This window comes from Gadus morhua, chromosome 13, assembly GCF_902167405.1.
Source record: "Gadus morhua chromosome 13, gadMor3.0, whole genome shotgun sequence".
Classification (NCBI taxonomy): Eukaryota; Metazoa; Chordata; class Actinopteri; order Gadiformes; family Gadidae; genus Gadus; species Gadus morhua.
Window position 1 is genome coordinate 2,471,315 of NC_044060.1, and position 20,000 is coordinate 2,491,314.

General features: G+C 50.5%; 1 protein-coding gene across 2 annotated transcripts in view; it reads left to right on the forward strand.

Annotated features, from left to right (window-relative positions):
• Positions 1–20,000, forward strand: part of grm7 (glutamate metabotropic receptor 7) — a 189,597-nt gene that overhangs the window by 48,088 nt on the left and 121,509 nt on the right. For both annotated transcript variants that reach the window (XM_030375438.1, XM_030375436.1), the window contains exon 2: positions 19,108–19,324. In XM_030375438.1, coding sequence (XP_030231298.1) covers positions 19,108–19,324 — 217 coding nt within the window. The remainder of the gene's footprint in view (positions 1–19,107; positions 19,325–20,000) is intronic.

Genomic DNA, 20,000 nt, shown 5'->3' on the forward strand with positions numbered 1-20,000 from the left:
AGCACCTTCACAAACCTCATCCTGCCAGACAACAGGACCCATTGGTTCCATTCACGCGCTGAAAGTGCATGAGATGGTGGTACTGGGAGAGGGAGAGGTGGGCGTCGTATGCAAGCGCACTCGTATCTCCACCAGCCACCCCGCTACACTTCGCCTCCGGTGATTCCCTGCGAGCACCAGCTCTATATTTAGCCCTCGTGTCTCCGAGGGATAGCATGGCTGCTCCTCCTGTGTTCCACCATCAGCTCTGTTCCCTAAAGCCTTGTTCTGTTTCCAGGCTGCACCCCCGCGCCTCGTATCTCCATTGGCGAGCTTGTGGGGCGGCATGTGGCTCCGGAGGTAGAGCGGGTTGGATGGTAATTGGAGGGTTGCTAGTTTGACTCCGGCTCCTCCTAGCTGAGTGCCGAGGTGTCCCTGAGCGAGACGCCTCACCCTGACTGCTCCCGACGAGCTGGCTGTCGCCTTGCGTGGCTGACTCCGCCGTCGGTGTGTGAATGTGTGCATGAATGGGGGAATGTTTGGCAGTATTGTAAAGCATTTTGAGTGGCCACTGGTTAGGAAAGCGCTGTGGAAACACAGTCGATTTACCGTTAAGCCTTTGTCCGTTTTCATGCGTCGGACGGGCTAGTTTCATCCCCACCTCTAAGTTCTGTCGTGGCGGAGATCCGGGCTCATTAAACATTTCCACACATCCCAGAACCCAATCTGGCAGATTTATTCTGATGGTTCCCCGGATTCGTTTAAACTTCCAAGGGGCCCGGTGGTGGGGCCCCTAGGGGGAGGTCGATCCGGGCCCTTCTTCTCCTGAGAGCCCCAAAGGGTTCTGGACACCCTGTTGGCACGGAGACCTGCCCCGCACACCTTTGCTTCATGCGGGGCTTCGATGGGTCCGAGAGAGAGCAGGTTGTGTGGTCGGCCGCTGCTCTGGTGTTAACAACTCCGAAGGCGTGGGGAAGGTACAAAGAATGGGATTCACCCGGAAAAAATATTTTTAGTTTCACATTTGGTGTCATTTTAATGTTAATACATCGACCGACGCAATGTATATATCTATACTTATAATGTGCCTAATCATACCTTAACCCATACATTCAAACAACCAATTATGAAAGGGAGAATAAATGCATAATAGCAGTAAATCCTCTGCTATAATTCCTATCCAAAGAGCAACAAACAGAGGGGATAATTTACCCATGATTCAGGAGCGGCTTATCCCGAACAAATTAACCCCAACGGACGATTATGCAGGAATGCCCCAATAATACGTATCGTGTGTATGTGTGTGTGTGTGTGTGTGTGTGTGTGTGTGTGTGTGTGTGTGTGTGGGTGTGTGTGTGTATGTGTGTGTGTGTGAGTCTGTGTGTGTGTGTGTGTGTATGCATGCGTGTGTGGGTCTGTGTTTGTGTGTGTGTGAGTCTGTGTTTGTGTGTGTGTGTGTGTGTGTGTGTGTGTGTGAGTCTGTGTGTGTTTGTGTGTGTGTGTCTGTATACCTGCGTGTGTGTGTCTGTATGCGGGCCTGACAGTGTCTGTATGCGTGCGTGTGTGTCTGTATCCGTGTGTGTGTGTGTTGTGCATGCATGTATGTGTTAGTGTGTCTAAGCCTGTGTGTGTGCGTTGGCCCCGGGCGGTGGGTAACTAGTACCCAGATGGTGGGGTCCACCCCAGCAGCTCCAGGGACCCCCCGGGGACCCCCCTTGGCGGGCTGCTGCTGCGCCCGGCCCGGGGGCCCTGACACAGGGCCCCCCATCACAGGCACTTGTTGCCGAAACACACACGGCCATTAGTGAAGCGCTAACACTTTGTGTTTGTTTGTTTGTGTGAGTGTGTGTGTGTGTGTGTGTGTGTGTGGTTGTGTGGTTGTGTGTGTGTGTGTGTGTGTGTGTGGTTGTGTGGTTGTGTGTTTGTGTGTGTGTGTGTCTCTCTCTGGTCTTCGACGGGGATTCAGCTCAAACAGATGAGGAGTGTCGATGGAGAGGATGGTGGGGAGAGAGAGAGAGAGAGAGAGAGAGAGAGAGAGAGAGAGAGAGAGAGAGAGAGAGAGAGAGAGAGAGAGAGAGAGAGAGAGAGAGAGAGAGAGAGAGAGAGAGAGAGAGAGAGAGAGAGAGAGGCTGCAAAACAAATGGAAACTCTCATTAGGAAGGAAACACAAGAGACGGAAATAGAAGAAACCACAAAGAAACCAGCCTTCACACACATACACGCACACATACACACACAGACACCCAAACAACCACACACACATGTATAGGAAACTATAGAATACCATACTGACTGCAGGCAGAAATACGGTGCCTGCAGTTCCTCAATTTATACACAATTCCACTCCACAACGTATATATACACCAAATAAATGAATATGCAATATACTACATGATGTACTGCATTATGGATGCATAATGTACTGTCATATATCTATTATGACACATACACACACACACAGATTCATGACTGTGAACATTTCCCTGCAATGTGTTGTGTATGTGACAAATAAAATCTGAATCTGAAAATGAAAACATACATAAACACACACAAGCACACACACACATCCACATATACACACATACACACAGAAACACATACACAAACACACACACATAGCCTTTCTTCCGATAAATTTCCTATTCCCACGTCCCACTGGAATTCCCTCTGGGGGTTGCTAAGGCAACCATAGCTATAGCCTACGGGCCAAACAGACTGCGGAAACAAAGTCAAAATTAATGAAAGAAAATACATTAATTAAAATAGTTGAAAGTAAAAGTTAGCCTAAATCTGCACGATAAATATATGTATACTATATCCAAAAACAGATGAAATACATGAAACTCAGTTAAAATCAACAATTACGGAAATAAGATACAAAAACAACATTCCACTTAAGAAACACACCTGATTTTGTTGTGCAAATGAAAATAAATATAAAACGCAAATGCAAAATCATGACAAAAACGATTCTTTCACAAGGAACACGTCCTGACTGTTTCCCACATGTCCTCCTGACAGCAATGGTCCACAATATGTTGGTGTGATCCTAGAGCCCCCCAGTCTGCCAGTGTACAACCTCCTCCATGCCCCACTGGTCCCCAACCCCAGCACCAGAAACCTGCGGAGATCTGCCCGACATCAGCCCGGTGTGGTTCCACGAGCAACATCCATGTGCACCGTGCATCAACAAAACCATTGTATTGGAACAAGAATCACTCAGCAGCATTCACAGCAGTGGGACGGTGGTTAAGGGACCCCACCTCACAGCCTCAGCGCACAACAAACACTGGGAGCCTTAACTCCCACCCCCCCCCCCCCCCGGGCTGCTCCTGCTCCAAAACAAAGCCCGCCATTTCAAGTTTTGTTCCCCCGTCCAGCAAACTACTCAACTCGGTTGAGTAGTTTGCTGGACGGGGGAACAAAACTTGAAATGGCGGGCTTTGTTTTGGAGGTTGTTTCGGTTGTTTCGGTTATTTTTAGTCAGCTTTGAGTTGCACAATTCACAGATTGTAGTCTTAAGTTCTATTGCCTTGTACTTGACCTGTGACTCCTCGTCCAGGGCGACCGCAGTTCATCTGGATTGAATTGGATTGACAGAGCATGCGGCCCGAGGGATGAAGAAGTCACGCGAGGTGAAGAATATCAGTATATATTTATGTAACCCGCGGTGACAGTAGACGTCTCAAAGGGCTTCACAGGCCATCTCTTCCCAAAGTCGTTCTGCCTCTTAGACCCAGCGCATTCCCTGTATAGCCTTCCCCCTCTCAAAGATACTCAACCCCCTTCCCAGTCATCAGGCTCCACCACTGACTGGGAGATCCACAACTGGAAGACAGAGACAATGAAAACAAACACAGAAGAATCCATCCAAACCTGATGAATAATTCAGAACACTGCAGTCAACAGACATCTGAAAGGAACAGGGCCACGGGAAAAGTGGCACTGGAAAGGGTCGCAGTTAGGGTGCTTGACTCCCTAAGGAAAGGTTCGGGGTTTGATCCCCAACCTCTGCAGCCTACCTAGGCTAGGTAGCATCCTCGTGAAAAAATACCCAACTCCGAAATTGCATGTTTCTCCAATGACTTTGGATATAAGCATTTACTACAAAGTAAACCAAATTGAAAATTGGAGTGATGTCCTAAGACGAAGGCCACAACCAAATGGCTTCTCTGTTGAACTTCTGTTGTGGACCAAATATCTGATGAAAATGCTTTGAAACCTGGCGAGGCAAATGCAGGTAGTCCAGTGCAACGCCCTTCGATTGTGGGTGGATGTATTTCATTCTCTGCCCAAGCTCTGAACTGAGGAACTAAGACAAAACATGCTTTGCTTTTCTTATCATCCATGTTCTCGTTAGATAGACTTAAACATCTTCCCCTTTAAGTTCCTCTCTGTCCTCCCTTCCCCGCCGTCCTCCAACTCTCCTCCTCCTCTTTCTTCTTGGTTGTGTTTCACTCCATCCTTCCTTCCTTCCTTCCTTCCTTCCTTTCCTTCCTTCCTTCCTTCCTCCCTTCCTCCCTTCCCTTCCTTCCTTCCTTCCCTTCCTCCCTTCCTTCCTCCCTTCCTCCCTCCCTCCTTCTACCCCCTTTGACCAGCCTTCTCCGTGCTCCTGTCAGCGAATGATTGGACGTTTAATATTTAATCCGTCTGACTCAAACTTTGGCAGCGCCTCGTGTCGTTGTGGCGCTCTTCAGCTCCCCCAAAGCCGTCACCGACAGCGAGAGACAAACAACCAAACAGAACCAAACGAGAAGCGAAGAGAAAACCATGGTTAAAAGGACAGGGGCAAGCGTTGTGCCTTTCACCATATCTCAGAGGAAATTGCTGCAGATAAAATGCGATATTGTATTGTGCTTTGTGCGTTGGAGATGGACGAAGCAAGAAGTTGACCTTTATTCTGGCACGTCTTTCTGTTTTGCACAGAGGGGCCAAGGAGGAATGTTAGCAACGCAGAATGAATAGGCTTGTTCTGTGTGGTGGTTCTCTCACTCGGTCTGTTGTGTGCTTTTATCTGGCTCGTGAGTCACTCCAGACCGGAGCTGCGGAAATACTTGGCAGTCCTGTTCTCATTCCAACCTTGTCCTGTTCTGACTCCTGGGCCGATCCCGCGTTCCCTATACATAAACCATCGCCACGCTAGCCTCATGATAATATGATACGCTGTCGGTCGCCACTTCTGTACCTTACATTCCCTTACGCTGAGGCAGAGGCCTCTGTGGCCATGGAGCTATTATAAACACATTATTTAGTGTCCATTTCCCCGACACGGACACACATGTATATGACCAATGGAGGATGAAGGACAGGTGTAATAACCGGTAAATACACCTAGGCTTCAGTGTAGCATTCTAAAACCCTGTGTAGCATGCCAGGGTCATAAGTGGCAGGCTTCCATATAGCATAGTAGGCTCTTATGTATTATGCTATGCTCCTAGATAGTATTTGAATCTACTATAGGCCTATAGCATGTCGGTTAGCAACTACAGCTCCTTCATTCAGTTCTAACCTTGGTCACTAAATCATAAACCGATTCACACAATTGAAATAAAGTTGACCAGAGATAGTCACAAAGGAACAATATAACTGATAACTGATGAAGTGGATACTGTTAATACTGTAAACCTTATCAGTAGCATTGGCAGCGGCGTCCTCAAATCCGCCTCTCTGTTTGAGTGGATGAACGTTGCTTTGATCAAATATGCTCGGACAAAAGACGGTGGGAATCAAGGACGGAGCTATCGAGCGCTTCAGGAGTTATGTGGCGTTCTGTTCTTTTCCGTCTCGTTTGAGAAAGACATACTGGAGCACACGGAGTACAGAATGTTCAGCCAGCTCAATACAATAGCAAGAGCATACCATAGCCATCCCTTTGAAGCGTACATTGAGTTGAGGACACTTTGTTCTTTGTTTGAAAGGGTTAAATTACATCTTGCCTTGCCTAATGTTCCCATGTTCTATTTTCTTATGTCAGCCATGTTGATTCCCTGAAAATTTCACAAAGCACAAAAAGTCATCACAACTCCTCAATTGAAGCTTCTGAGAGAGAAGGAGAGAGAGAGAGAGAGAGAGAGAGAGAGAGAGAGAGAGAGAGAGAGAGAGAGAGAGAGAGAGAGAAAAACTGAGAGAAACTGAGAGCTAGTGAGAGCTAGTGAGGGAAAGACGGAGAAAGAGAAATAGATACCTTAAAACCCTCCATGTTTAAACAAGTGGGTGCGTTTGCGGGTGTTGTGGTATATGTGTGTGTCTTTGCGAAGTGAAAACATAGTTTTATCGATTCCCGACAAGGTGTACGTAAATCTCGGCGGCCCAGTACAAACCTGCCCCCCCCTTTGCCAAAGAACGTTAGCTCTAGGCTACAGCTTGAGCTAGCGTTAACGACACGCGTATTTAGAACTACGACTCTTTGATCCCATTTTGTCTGCGCTTAATAATTTATGCTGAATCAATTTTCAGCTGGCAGGGTTGGTCCTATTTCACAGTCGTCCCCGCAGAAGACAGGATTTGTATTCACACGCTTGTTAGCTCCGTGTAAATGTTTAGCGGCGGGGCCAAGCTGCCCATTTGGCGGTTGGGTTTCCAGTTTGCCATGTGGTCGCCAAACTCATCGAAGTAGATTACCCCATCGCCTTGCTATTGTCACATCCGTGGAGGCTGGCAACCGGATTATATATAGACCTGTAAGACGGTCATATATACAGTATTGCTCCTGTCTTTTGTTTCGCATTAGGACACTCTGCAAGGGAATAACTCTGATACCGTAAAGAAATGAAATGAGAGGCGAGATGAGTTGAGAAATGTATTTTTTTTTTAGGCTTCCATTCTAAACACCCAGTCGTAGTAGTAGTGGTCGGGTCGTAGCCTAAAGGATCTGGGCTCAGAGTCTGGTATCAGCAGTCCACCTGTAGGCATCCTTGAGCATACCACCCTAACCACTACCTGCTCCATAACGACATGAAACCCTCAAAAAGCTTCACTCTAATCTCCCTTGGACGAAAGCGTCTCCTAAATGATTCAACAGAAGCTGTAAAACCAGCAGGTGGTCGAGACCGGACGGGAATGAGAGCAGGCACTGGCTTCTCATTCCAGCGTTGCTTCATTCCATCGCACAATCCAAGGAGGGCGGCCACAGACCACAACCAGCGCACACAACCAGCGCACACAACCATCTCTCCCTGCCGCCTGCTGCTAATCAGCTAGCCTAGCAGCCCACAACGCTCCAGACATCTGTGACGAAGCCCGAGTGGCCCCTCTCATCACGACATCGGGGCCCGGGACTGGGCGGTTGGTGGCGGTGGTGTTGAGGGGGGTGGGGGTGGGGGGGGGGGGGGTTGGGTGAGGCAATCTCGCCAGCGAGCAGGACATGACCACGGCAGCAGGCTGGCGGCGTTTGTGTTTCCAGGACGGGACGGAACCGACGGCGGTTATTGTGAGCGCTATTGTGCAGCGCAACTATCTCTGTGAAGCAGGCCGGCGCTGGACGACCGACATTTAAAAAGCCCACTGAGAGCGGAGAGATAGCCCCATCGCTGAAGAGGGGTTTGTGTGTGTGTGTGTGTGTGTGTGTGAGTGTGTGTGTGTGTGTGTGTGTGTGTGTGTGTGTGTGTGTGTGTGTGTGTGTGTGTGTGTGTGGTGTGTGTGTGTGTGTGTGTGTGTGTGTGTGTGTGTGTGTGACTGTCTAAGTATACATGAGTCTGTAAAAAGTGCTAGCAATTGTGACCGTCTAAGTGAAGGAGCTTACAGTGTGTGTTTTTTTCTGAGGGTGCGCTTGTATCTGTGTAAGCCTGTGCGTGCATGTGTACGCCCGCAACGATTTGTGTGTGTGTGTGTGTGTGTGCATGTGATTGCGTGTTTGTGTGTGTGTGTTTATGAGTTTGTAGTGTTCATGTATGTGTGTGTGTGCGTGCGCGTGTTTATGGCTATGTACGTGTTTATGTAAGTGTTTGCGTGTGTGTGTGTATGTGTTCGTGTTCATGTGCGTGTGTGTGTGTGTGTATGTGTGCGTGTTCATGGGTTTGTATCTGTTTATCTGTGTGTGTGTGTGTGTGTGCGTGTGATTATGGGGTTTGTACGTGTTGATGTGTGTGTGTGTGTGTATGTACGTGTTCGTGTGCGTGTGTGTGTGTACAGCTGCCACTGCCCTGAATCCTCCACCACAGAGACTGATGGAGAGAGACTGATAGAGGGACAGCCGAGAAGAGTGAGCGAGGAGGACTCGTTCTCGGGCGGCCTTGGCGACAAAGTGAATGAACGACTTCCTCCTCGTGTCGAGGATTGCGTAACGCATCTGAAGCGGAGCGCAGGAAATTACATAAACTGTTGTTGAAAGAGAGCGAAGGAGGAGGAGGCTTAGAGAATTAGAGACTGAGAGGGCTGGAGGGGAGAGAGCCAGAGAGAGGGAGGGTCGGGAGAGGAGAGAGGGAGGAGAGGAGAGAGGAGAGAGGGAGGAGAGGAGAGAGATGAAGGAGAGGGAGGGAGGAGAGATGGAGAGGAGGGAGACGGAGAGAGGAGAAGGGAGGAGAGGAGAGGAGAGAGAGGAGAGAGAGTGAGAGGAGAGAGGAGAGAGAGAGAGAGAGAGAGAGAGAGAGAGAGAGAGAGAGAGAGAGAGAGAGAGAGAGAGAGAGAGAGAGAGAGAGAGAGAGAGAGAGATAGAGTGAGAGAGAGGAGAGAGAGTGAGAGGGAAGGAGGATAGAGAGAGAGAGAGAGAGAGAGAGAGAGAGAGATAGGGAGGATAGATGGAGAGGGATGAGAGATGAAGGAGTGAAAGGGAGAAGAGACGGAGAGAGGGAGGAGAGAAAGAGAGAGAGCTGTTGGAGGCGTGGGAGTGGTGGAGGTGAGAGGAGGAGGGAGAGTTGAAAGAGGGGGTGAAGAGGAGGCTAAAAGGAGGAAGGGGAGAGATTCAAACGAGAGACAGAGGAGAAGAAGAGGCAGCGATGGCGGGGGAGGGAAGAGAGAGAGAGAGAGAGAGAGAGAGGATGGAGGGAGAAAGACAGCAAGAGAGAGCATGAAACGAAGGTAGGGGGGGAGGATGGGGAGGAAGGGGAGAGGGAACAGGGAAGGGAGAGACCGAGAAAGACGCCTAAAGAAGTGTTTGGAAAGGGGTGGTTGGAGACACGTAGAAAAAAGGGAGAGAGAGACGAGTGAAAGGGCGAGCGGGAGCAGAGAGGCAGCCAGCGTACCGACAGCGGGCTGACGGCGAGCAGTGGTGTGACGTCGGCTGAGCCTAGTGTCAGGAACACTCTCACACCCTCCCGCTTTATCGACCCTAGAACGTAAACAAACGAGGAGCGCGGGGCGCCTGTCTCATTAGCATACAATTGAAATAAAACGCTCGTAAACCCACTTCTGCCTCGACGCGTCTGCGACGAACGGAGGAAGAAAAGAAGAGAGAGAGAGAGCGAGGTAACCGGAACAAACCGTCTTCCCCCCAGATCTGTTAAACACAAAAACATCAACGATAAACAATAAAGCCGCCCTGACAGGGAAGAGGGAGGGAGGAGGGGGAATACCGGAGAACAATTTGGAGCCATTAACAAACAGCTTAATTTGGCCCAGGACTTCACACGCAGCGCTTAGCAATACTAGCGGCGGCGTCTGAGGGCCACTAGCAGCCAGATGTGTTGTTTCCAGGAACACCGAGATAGGGGCCTGGAGGATTCTCTCTCAGCAACAGAGACAGAGGCCGGCCGGTGTGATGAAAGCCCCCCCCACACCCCCCCTCCGTCTGTATCGGTTTCCTCCCACAGATGCATCGTTCTCCCCCCTTCTCCCCGACAGGCCGCTCACTCGTCGCTTCGTGCTTTAATTAATACACGAGGTGAGGCGGGGGGGAGCAGAGGTACGGGCGGGGGGGGGGCCGAGTGAGGAGGAGGAGGAAATAAACAGGGGGGAGCTGGGCGGTTGGGTGATGGGGGGGGAGGGGAGGGATGGGGGACGGAGAGGGGGACGTCCAGCCACGCCTGTGACCGGGCCGTGTGATGACTGAGACCCAGAGGGGAGGTCCCCCCCCCCCCCTCCTGTGAGTGAGGGGGTCCTCCTCGTGAGCGCGAGGTCGGACAAACTGTAATTGAATCTGAAGTCACGACATTGATTAAAGAAGTGAAACTGCTTGTTAACATCTCCCCCCCCGCGTCCCTGCTACAGATCTCCCCTCTTTCTTCCTGCCCCCTTCTCTCCTTTCCTGTCCCCTCCCTTGTGCTCGCTCCCCTCTTGTCCTCCTACGCCCTCTCCTCTCTATCCACACACTCTTCTCTCCCTCTCTTCCCCGCTCCTCGTCTCTCTTGCCCTCTCTCTCTCCCCCTCTTTCCCCAGCTCCCCTCTTTCATCATTCATTCCGTTTCCTCCCCCCCCCCCCCCTTCGTTTCCCCTGGCAACGGGGTGAGAGTCGGGGGGGTGATGTACAAAAGATGAATTAACAGTATCAGCTTAGCCAGGATTACCGCCTGGTCCGTGCAACTCGCTCCGATGTGTAATGCAGGCGGGAGGGGGGGGGAGGAGGGGGTGGGGGGGCTGGGTAATGAGCCCGCCTCCGGGGGGAGGGGGGGGGGGGGGGGGGGGGGGGGTAGTCCTGGGGTTCCGTCCGGCCCTTGGGACTCGGCACCGCGGCCCGGAACAACGGGATGACATCGAGATCAGGGGGTGGGGTCCGGTAAAGAAGGACTGAAAAATGTAAAGGCCCACACGCATAGATGGACACACACACACACACACACACACACACACACACGGGTGGAAGCACGTCACACACACAGCTCACAGAGCCGTTAGTGTTAACAAGCTGTTGAATGCGGGAACTCTGCCGGGATGGGTGGTGGTGTGGTGGCCGCATTCACTCTGTGTCTCCAGCACTCGCTCTGAGCCGGGATGCAGCTCCACCACCAAGGCTTTGGGTCTCGTGGGATTGGTGATACAGACTCACACACACATGCTAAGACACACGTACACAAATGCTCACATGCACATCCAGTCAAGCACATCTAGCCACACACACACACACACACACACACACACACACACACACACACACACACACACACACACACACACACACGAAACACAAAGAAATGTGTAAAGAACTTGCACACACATCGCCAAGTTGTCTCAAAACTGAAGTTGCAAAGAATGACAGTCAGATATGCACACACACACACACACACACACACACACACACACACACACACACACACACACACACACACACACGCACACACACACACACACGTGTATGTGTATGTGTGCGTGCCACTAGATAATGCAGCAGCACGCACAACAATAATGATAGTAATACCAGCTCTGGAGACAATATGGGGCTGTAAGGAAATCACAGATCTACTGATAGACCCTGAGCTGGTGATGTCATCGCATGTCTTCTACAAACCCACACAGTGTTTTACACACACACAAACAAACACACACACACACACACACACACACACACACACACACACACACACACACACACACATACAAATACACACACACACGCACACGCACACGCACACGCACACGCACACACACGCACACGCACGCACACACACGCACACACACGCACCCACACACATACGAATACACACACACACACACACACACACACACACACGCACACACACGCACACACACGCACACACACGCACACACACACACACACACATACGAATACACACACACACACACACACACACACACACGCACACACACGAACACACACACACACACACACACACACATACGAATACACACACACACACACACACACACACACACACACACACACACACACACACACACACACACACACAGACACACACACACACACACACACATCTCCTTCCTGTCAGATCAATAGCTGCTGTCTTTCTTTGGCCTTAAAGCTCATATTGTGTTTTCGTGTTTTGAACACCCTGTGCTGTCTCCCTCTTCTCCTCCCCTTCTCCCTCCTCCTCCTGCTCCTTCACCTCCTCTCCCTCTAGTTTCTCTCCCCACGACATCCACCTCTACCTCGTCCCCCGCCCTTGGCTTTCTCCACCTCCTCCCCCCCCTCCCCGCCTCCCCCTCCCCCTCCCCCTCCCCCTCCCCCTCCTCCTCCTCCTCCTCCTCCCCCTCCTCCTCCTCCTCCCACTCCTCCCCCTCCCCCTCCTCCTCCTCCTCCTCCTCCTCCTCCCCCTCCCCCCTTCTTCTACTCCTCCCCCTCCTCCTCCCCCTCCCCCTCCCCCTCCTCCTCCTCCTCCTCCTCCTCCTCCTCCCCCTCCTCCCCCTCCCCCTCCTCCTCCTCCTCCTCCCCCTCCCCCTCCCCCTCCTCCTCCCCCTCCTCCTCCTCCTCCCCCTCCCCCTCCTTCTCCTCCCCCTCCCCCTCCTCCTCCTCCTCCTCCCCCTCCCCCTCCTCCTCCTCCTCCTCCTCCTCCTCCTCCTCCTCCTCCTCCTCCCACTCCTCCCCCTCCCCCTCCTCCTCCTCCTCCTCCCCCTCCCCCTCCCCCTCCTCCTCCCCCTCCTCCTCCCCCTCCCCCTCCTCCTCCTCCTCCTCCTCCTCCTCCTCCTCCTCCACCCCCTTCACCCTCCTCTCCCCTTAGCTCATCTCCCCACATCCTCCACCCACGCCTTCCCTAATTCCCCCCCTCCTCCCCTCCCTCCTCGTACACTCTCCCTCATTTCCCTCTGCGTCTCCCCCCTTCCCCCTCCCTCCTGAACCTCTGCAGCCCCCCCCCCCCCCCCCCATCCTAGTGGCCTCTCTGCTCGTGTTTTATGGAAGCCGTCAAGGTAGCAACCTTTACCCTGTCTGGCTTGTGGAGGGAGAGATGGATGTGGTGTGTGTGTGTGTTTGTGTGTGTATATTTTCGTGGATGTGTGTGTGTGTGACTGGGTGTGTGTTTGTGTTTGGCTGTGTCTTTGTGTGTGTGAGGGAGGGAGACGGAGGGAGGCAGTTGTATGATAGGGGCGGGTTAGTAACGAGATCACTCGTAATCCTGATCAAATACCACGCACACGCACACACACACTCAAACAAACACACACAAAACAATATCTGCACATACTTGCACACACACACACGCACACATACACACACACATAATAACACACACACATACACACACACACACACACATACTGTTGGTATAGCGCAGCTCTCTGTCGTTGTATTTCCCCTCTCATGTGATAATGCTAGAGTCATTTAGTGTGACGGAGAGACGCAGATACACAGAGGCGATGGATGGACAGGGACGGCGAGGCAGAAGGAAAGAGAATGATTCATGTAGCACTCATCGTTTACTGCACACTGTTGTCTCCTCCAAGTCCAGAATCTGAATATGGATTGTTTAAGACAATACAAAGCGCCTCTCTCTGTCATCGTAAATTATTTACAACCGCTCCCTAATGTGAAAAGTTTGGATTTTATAGAGAAAGGGGGGTGGTGGGCGATCAGGCACATGCTATGTTGTGCTAGCTCAAGTAGCATTGGCTAATGAGTTTGGTAATGTGGCATTTTACGAGAGAGAGAGAGAGAGAGAGAGAGAGAGAGAGAGAGAGAGAGAGAGAGAGAGAGTGAGAGAGAGACCATGGTGGGTGGGCAAAGAGAATGAGTTAGTGGGATGGATGGAAGGAGAAACGGTCAGGGGTGAAACAGAGGTTGGATATAGAGTGTGGGGATTGGCTGCAGTAACACTCGGGAAAGAGGCTGTTTAAAGATGAATGAGGTGGGGGGGGAGGGATGCTTTGCTGTAGATGATAGTCCTAAGGTGAAGCGATGGTCCAAAGTCAAGAAGTAATTCACAAACAATATTATACAGATATAAAATTAGATCTTAGGAAGCTTCATTTTTATCCTTCCAAACCTCAGGATGATAAGAGGGAGCAAAGCATTCTGGGATATCCTTCAAGGACAACAGGCCTCCCCAGATTCATGTTATTTATATTGCTTTGAGAAAAGCCTTTAAAAAGAACAAGATAAAGCACAAAAAAACAAACAGCAGAACGATGAAAGGTCTCCCCAGATTCATGTTCGGTCTATCATTAGCTCTGAGGAAACCTTTAAAACGACAGAAAGTCGCCCCAGATGGATGTCCTGCTATGAGCTCTGAGGAGGCCTTTCCATACAGCCAACCCCAACAACAACACCAGTGAAACAACAGAGTGTCGTTGGCTAACAGCATACCAGGGCAGGGGGGCTTGGAGGAATGGAGACGCAGGCTGTCCACTCAGCTGGCTGACAGCAGACGTTGCCACCGCGCGGTGGCTGACCCGACAATGACACCATTTGTTTTCCCTGTGGGATTTTGGGTACCTATTTACCTATTTTACTCCCTCCTCCTCCTCCTCCTCCTCCTCCTCCTCCTCCTCCTCCTCCTCCTCACCCTCCTCCTCCTCCTCACCCCCCTCCTCCTCCTCCTCCTCCTCCTCCTCCTCCTCCTCCTCCTCACCCCCCTCCCCCTCCTCCTCCTCCTCCTCCTCCTCCTCCTCCTCCTCCTCCTCACCCCCCTCCTCCTCCTCCTCCTCCTCCTCCTCCTCCTCACCCCCCTCCTCCTCCTCCTCCTCCTCACCCCCCTCCCCCTCCTCCTCCTCCTCCTCCTCCTCCTCCTCCTCCTCCTCCCCCTCCTCCTCCTCCTCCTCACCCCCCTCCTCCTCCTCCTCCTCCTCTTCCTCTTCCTCTTCCTCCTCCTCCTCCTCCTCCTCCTCCTCCTCCTCCTCCTCCTCCTCCTCCTCCTCCTCACCCTCCTCCTCCTCCTCCTCCCCCTCCTCCTCCTCCTCCTCCTCCTCCTCCTCCTCCTCCTCCTCCTCCTCCTCTATCTGCCTCTCTCTTCTCCACCTTGACCTTTATGTCTCTTACCCTACTTGTCACACGGTTTCTTTCACGCTGATTTATAAACGGGTTTAGTTTCCAGCCAGGAAAGGGACGTCTCTTCCTATCTCTCTTGGTGTACCGGACAGAACTGAATCGGACATTCAATGACATCATGTATAACCACACGAGGACGGCTTAACCTGAATCCTCTCTTCTACTTTATGTGACGCAGATATCACCAGTAGACAGTCTCTTCAAATATGTCTTTAAACTTTCCGCATTGACAAATGTCCTTCCACTAACTAATGATGAAGGGGCAAAAAATGCTTGCTTGAGTTTCTTTGACATTTTTTTCTTTCTTTCCTTCATTCTTTTGTCCCTTTAGTGTTGGATTCTGGGTCTTTGTTTTATTCTTTCTCCCTCTCTCTCTCTTTTATTTTTTCTTCCTTTCTTTCTTTCTGCCTTCCTTTTTTATTTCAACTCCCCACTGGTCTCTCTCTCTCTCTACTTTCTCCCTTTCTCTCCTTTGTTCTCTTTGTTTCTGAGTTGCACTATATATTTTTAAGTTGGTGTTCCCTCGGTACATGAGTCTGTCCCCGGTTTTCATGTGCCCGAAGTGTCTCGACTATATCAACAGACTAGCCCAGTGTTGTGTTGTACAGTATGTCCCAACGCTGCCACCGTAGAACACATAATAATGGGCAATATAACAGTAACTGTAATCAACCTGCCACAGTATGTACTGTATCACTTCCCTGCTGTGTGTGTGTGTGTGTGTGTGTGTGTGTGTGTGTGTGTGTGTGTGTGTGTGTGTGTGTGTGTGTGTGTGTGTGTGTGTGTGTGTGTGTGTGTGTGTGTGTGTGTGTGGGGCTTTGTATTATTCACACTCATAAATACTGTACAGTGTCCAAGGTTGCAAGCCTGTGCTGGGTATTATTTCAAAGCTGCCAAGTGTGAAGTTTGTTTGTGTGTGTGTGTATATGTGTGTGTGTGTATGACTGTTTGTATGTGCATGCTTGATTGTGTGTGTATGAGTGCTTGTTATGTGCATGTTTGAGCGCTTGTGTCTGTGTGAGTTTGTTTGTGAGTGTGTGTGCGTGTGTGTATGTGTATGTGTCTTTCTGTGTGTCTGCGTGAGTTTGGATGTGAGTGTGTGTGTGTGTCTGTGTGAGTTTGTTTGTGTGTGTGTGTGTGTGTGTCTGTGTGTGTGTGTGTGTGTGTGTGTGTGTGTGTGTGTTTGTGTGTGTTGATGGTTCTCAGTAGAAGCTGTCGTGTTTCCAGCTGACATTCAGCACCGAGCTGCACGCTGCCGTGTGTATGTGTGTGTGTGTGTGTGTGTGTGTGTGAGTGCTTCAGAGTAAATGTGTGCCTAAGTGTGCATATCTGTGAGGGTTCATGTGTGTGTTTGTGGGTGTGAATGCACATCTGAATGCACGTCCATGGAAGTGTGCAGTGTGTGTGTGCATGCCAGTTTATGTGCGTGTGTGTGTGTGTGACTGCACATGTGTGTGCCTGTGTGCGTCACTAGGCTACGTGTGCGTGAAACCTGACGGTAGATTGTGACCGTGGGACCCGGGGCGCGGGCGCCGGGTGGGCGTCGACCTCAGGGCTGGATGAGGTGGCTGCTGGGAGGGGCTTCTGCGTCAGGGGCCACCCAGCTTTAAACACATCCCTGCTCGGCGTCCAAGGACGGCTCCATCAGCGCCACCACCGCCCGCGGCCACTGATAGACTGATGATTCCTTCCATGATGCTACCGTTGCTAATGCTACTCCCAGCACTCCACCAGGCCATGGCCCTGAATTAACCCCAGACATGAGTTGTCTCTGGGTCATCGTCCTGCTGACTGAGCCCTCAGCCGTGTCCTTGCTCTGCCGTTTGATTTTGTTTTTTTTGTTTTTGTCGGATCGTCTTCGGTCTTTGGCCGAGGCGCATTTAGCATGAGGGCACTCTCGCCATGGAGGTAAACAGAACCAACCGCATTTTCGAGTTATGGAATCGCGGCACCTCGGTAAGGTCAGAGTTTTGTGACAGGTTGTGACAAAAGAAAGAACTGGTAACGGCCTCACCCAATACCTTGCACAACTGTCTCATCCCACAGAGCTTTTGATGTTGGGTAAAGTTTGGAGCAATTTTTGACGATTCATGTTGTCAACGGATGTTTCAGATTAGCCAGAAGAGAGCTAATGGTGGTATAATCCTGCCAGACTGGTATGGTACGTTCTAACTGTTCATAGTTTAACATAGTTTAACCAGTGCTACCTGATGAAATGGATTGATAGCTCGGATCAACTAAACATTTCACTTTGGTAAATACATTAATATAGACAGCAAGGTATTTTCTCTGTTCAGCCAATACACAAAAATTAATACATAAACAAATATATATTTATAATTAGTATTGATTTAACGGAGAAAAGTTCTGTTGACTATCCATTCAGTAAATGCTCGCCTTGTCTGCAACCAATTGTTTTTATCGAGCAGCTACAGAGCTAGTTAAATGCTAATGCGTGTGTGTGTGTGTGTGTGTGTGTATGTGTGTGTGTGTGTGTGTGTGTGTGTGTGTGTGTGTGTGTGCGCGTGTGGTTGTGAGCGTCCTGTTGTAGTGGATGTGCGCTTGGACACAGGCAAATTGATGTGTGAGTACTAAGTGTCTACAGAGATTCCATCCAAAATAAATCAAAGGTCTGATTTGAAACAATATTTGGTCGTATTTCGTATTATTTCGACTGTAGGGATTTGTAGGGAGTTTTTCTGATCGTTTCCAATGAATTCATAGGTCAAACAGTCCCTCCGCCTCCTGAAGGTGGCATTTCATTACCCATTCCCCTCTCATCTCTAATTAATCACTCCGTAAACAAGGGTTCATGTTACCAACATTTTTAAGATAACCCTTTGTCTTCAGGAACAAGGGTTCAATTAAGCAATACGGTGGTTTCATTATGTAATTACTGTCTTCCACACCATTTCAAAACACAATGAGCTGCTGCTCTCCCAGCCTGATCCCCGATGCTGGGGTATAGATCCCCGCGTTTCTCAGTCATTTGCATTGGCAAGTTGTGCCGAAACGCCTCGACAGCTGTTTAACATTGTGCAGAAGTGTTGAATTCCATTGAAAATCCATGATTGTTTTGTGACAAGGGGCGACGTGAAGAAATTGCATTATTTTGCATCGGCAGAGAGAGGAGCGTCACAAGGGTCTGTCGCCCAAATACAATGAGGCTTACACTTTCTGGGAGAGGAAGATCATGTTTCTGTCTCCCTTCTTCATATCCTTCTCTCTCTAGCCTTAATTGGTTTCTCCCAGTGCCTCCCTCCCTCTCTCTCTCTCTTTTTTTCTCTCTCTCTCTCTCTCTCTCTCTCTCTCTCTCTCTCTCTCTCTCTCTCTCTCTCTCTCTCTCTCTCTCTCTCTCTCTCTCTCTCTCTCTATCGTTCCCTCTCTCTATCCCTCATCCAAATTCAAAATGCCTCAGTGCCTTGGAAGTTTCATCAGCGATATGGCCCGGGCAATAAAATCGGAAAAACAATGACAATGAGAAACAATAAAAAGGCAAAACCACAACAAACAAAACATCTCTCTCCCTCTCTCCGTCTCAAATTCAAAGGGATCTTTAGTAAAAAATACATTGACATTGAACTTAAAGTAGAATTAGATACACAATTAAAAATCTAAATGTAAATGTCAAAGGAAGTCCAGTGGAATTCACCACACCACCACCGCCACACCCCCCCCCCAGCTCTCTCTCTCTCTCTCTCTCTCTCTCTCTCTCTCTCTCTCTCTCTCTCTCTCTCTCTCTCTCTCTCTCTCCCTCCCTCTCTCTCTCTCTCTCTCTCTCTCGTTCCCTCTCTCTCTCTCTCTCTCTCTCGTTCCCTCTCTCTCTCTCTCTCTCTCTCTCTCTCTCTCTCTCTCTCTCTCCCTCTCCCTCTCCCTCTCCCTCTCTCCCTCTCCCTCTCCCTCTCTCTGTTTCTCTCTCTCTCTCTCTCTCTCTCTCTCTCTCTCTCTCTCTCTCTCTCTCTCTCTCTCTCTCTCTCTCTCTCTCTCTCTCTCTCTCTCTCTCATCACCCTCTTTCTTTCCTTCTGTCCATCTATTTCTTTCCCTCTCTCCCCCCCTCCCCGCATCTTTCTCTCAATCAAATTCAAATTTCAATTGCTGCTATGAAAATTTTATTGCCAAGGCCATAAAATGTGGCAAACAATAAGATCAAATGAAGAAAACAAACTGATTCTTTCAAAGGAAAACTGCCAAAGCACAGAATCTGCGTCCGTCGCCCCAGTGCAATGGGACTCACAAGCTTGATTATATATACACAGATAGTATACAATTTCATGTAACCCGACCCCCCGTCTCTCTCCAGATCCCCCAGGTGAGCTACGCCTCCACGGCGCCGGAGCTGAGCGACGACCGGCGCTACGACTTCTTCTCGCGGGTGGTGCCCCCGGACAGCTTCCAGGCCCAGGCCATGGTGGACATCGTGAAGACCATGGGCTGGAACTACGTCTCCACCCTGGCCTCCGAGGGCAGCTACGGGGAGAAGGGAGTGGACGCCTTCATGCAGCTCTCCCGGGAGGCTGGTGAGTCCAGGGTGGTGCTGATGCTGGTGGTGATGGAGGTGGTGGTGATGGAGGCGGTGGGGATGGAGGCGGTGGTTATGGAGGTGGAGGTGGTGTTGAAGATGTTGGTGGTGGCGGAGGCTGGTGTTATGGTGGTGTGGTTGTGATGGAGGTGGTGGTGAGGGAGGTCATGGTGGTAGTGGTGGAGGTGTTGGTGATGGTGGTGGTGGCGGAGAAGATGGGGGAGGAGGTTGGTGGCGAAGGTTAGTGGTTGTGGTGGTGGTGAGGATGATGGTGGTGGTGGAGAAGGGTTGTGGTTATGGTGGAGATGGTGGTGGTGATGGACATTAGTGGCTTGTTTGTCATGGTGGAGGAGAAGGTTGGTGGGGGTGGAGAAGGTTGGTGGAGGGGTGTTGGAGGAGCTTGTGGTAGGAAGGTTATAGTAAACTACACCTCTTCATTTAATAACCTCCATTAGTATGCAGTGAGTGTACTGCAGTCCCATCGCGTCATTCATGGTTCTGCGTTTGTTATTCCGAGCAGAGTCTCTTACCCAGAGACATCTGAGGATCTTTGTGTTGAAGAAATGAACCTATGTTTGAACTTCTGTGGGAAAGGAACAGTGCGAGGTGGCAGGATAGGAACCTGCGTGGATGTGCTGAAGTCGACAATTTAAAGTGATTTGAGTGTCGACCAA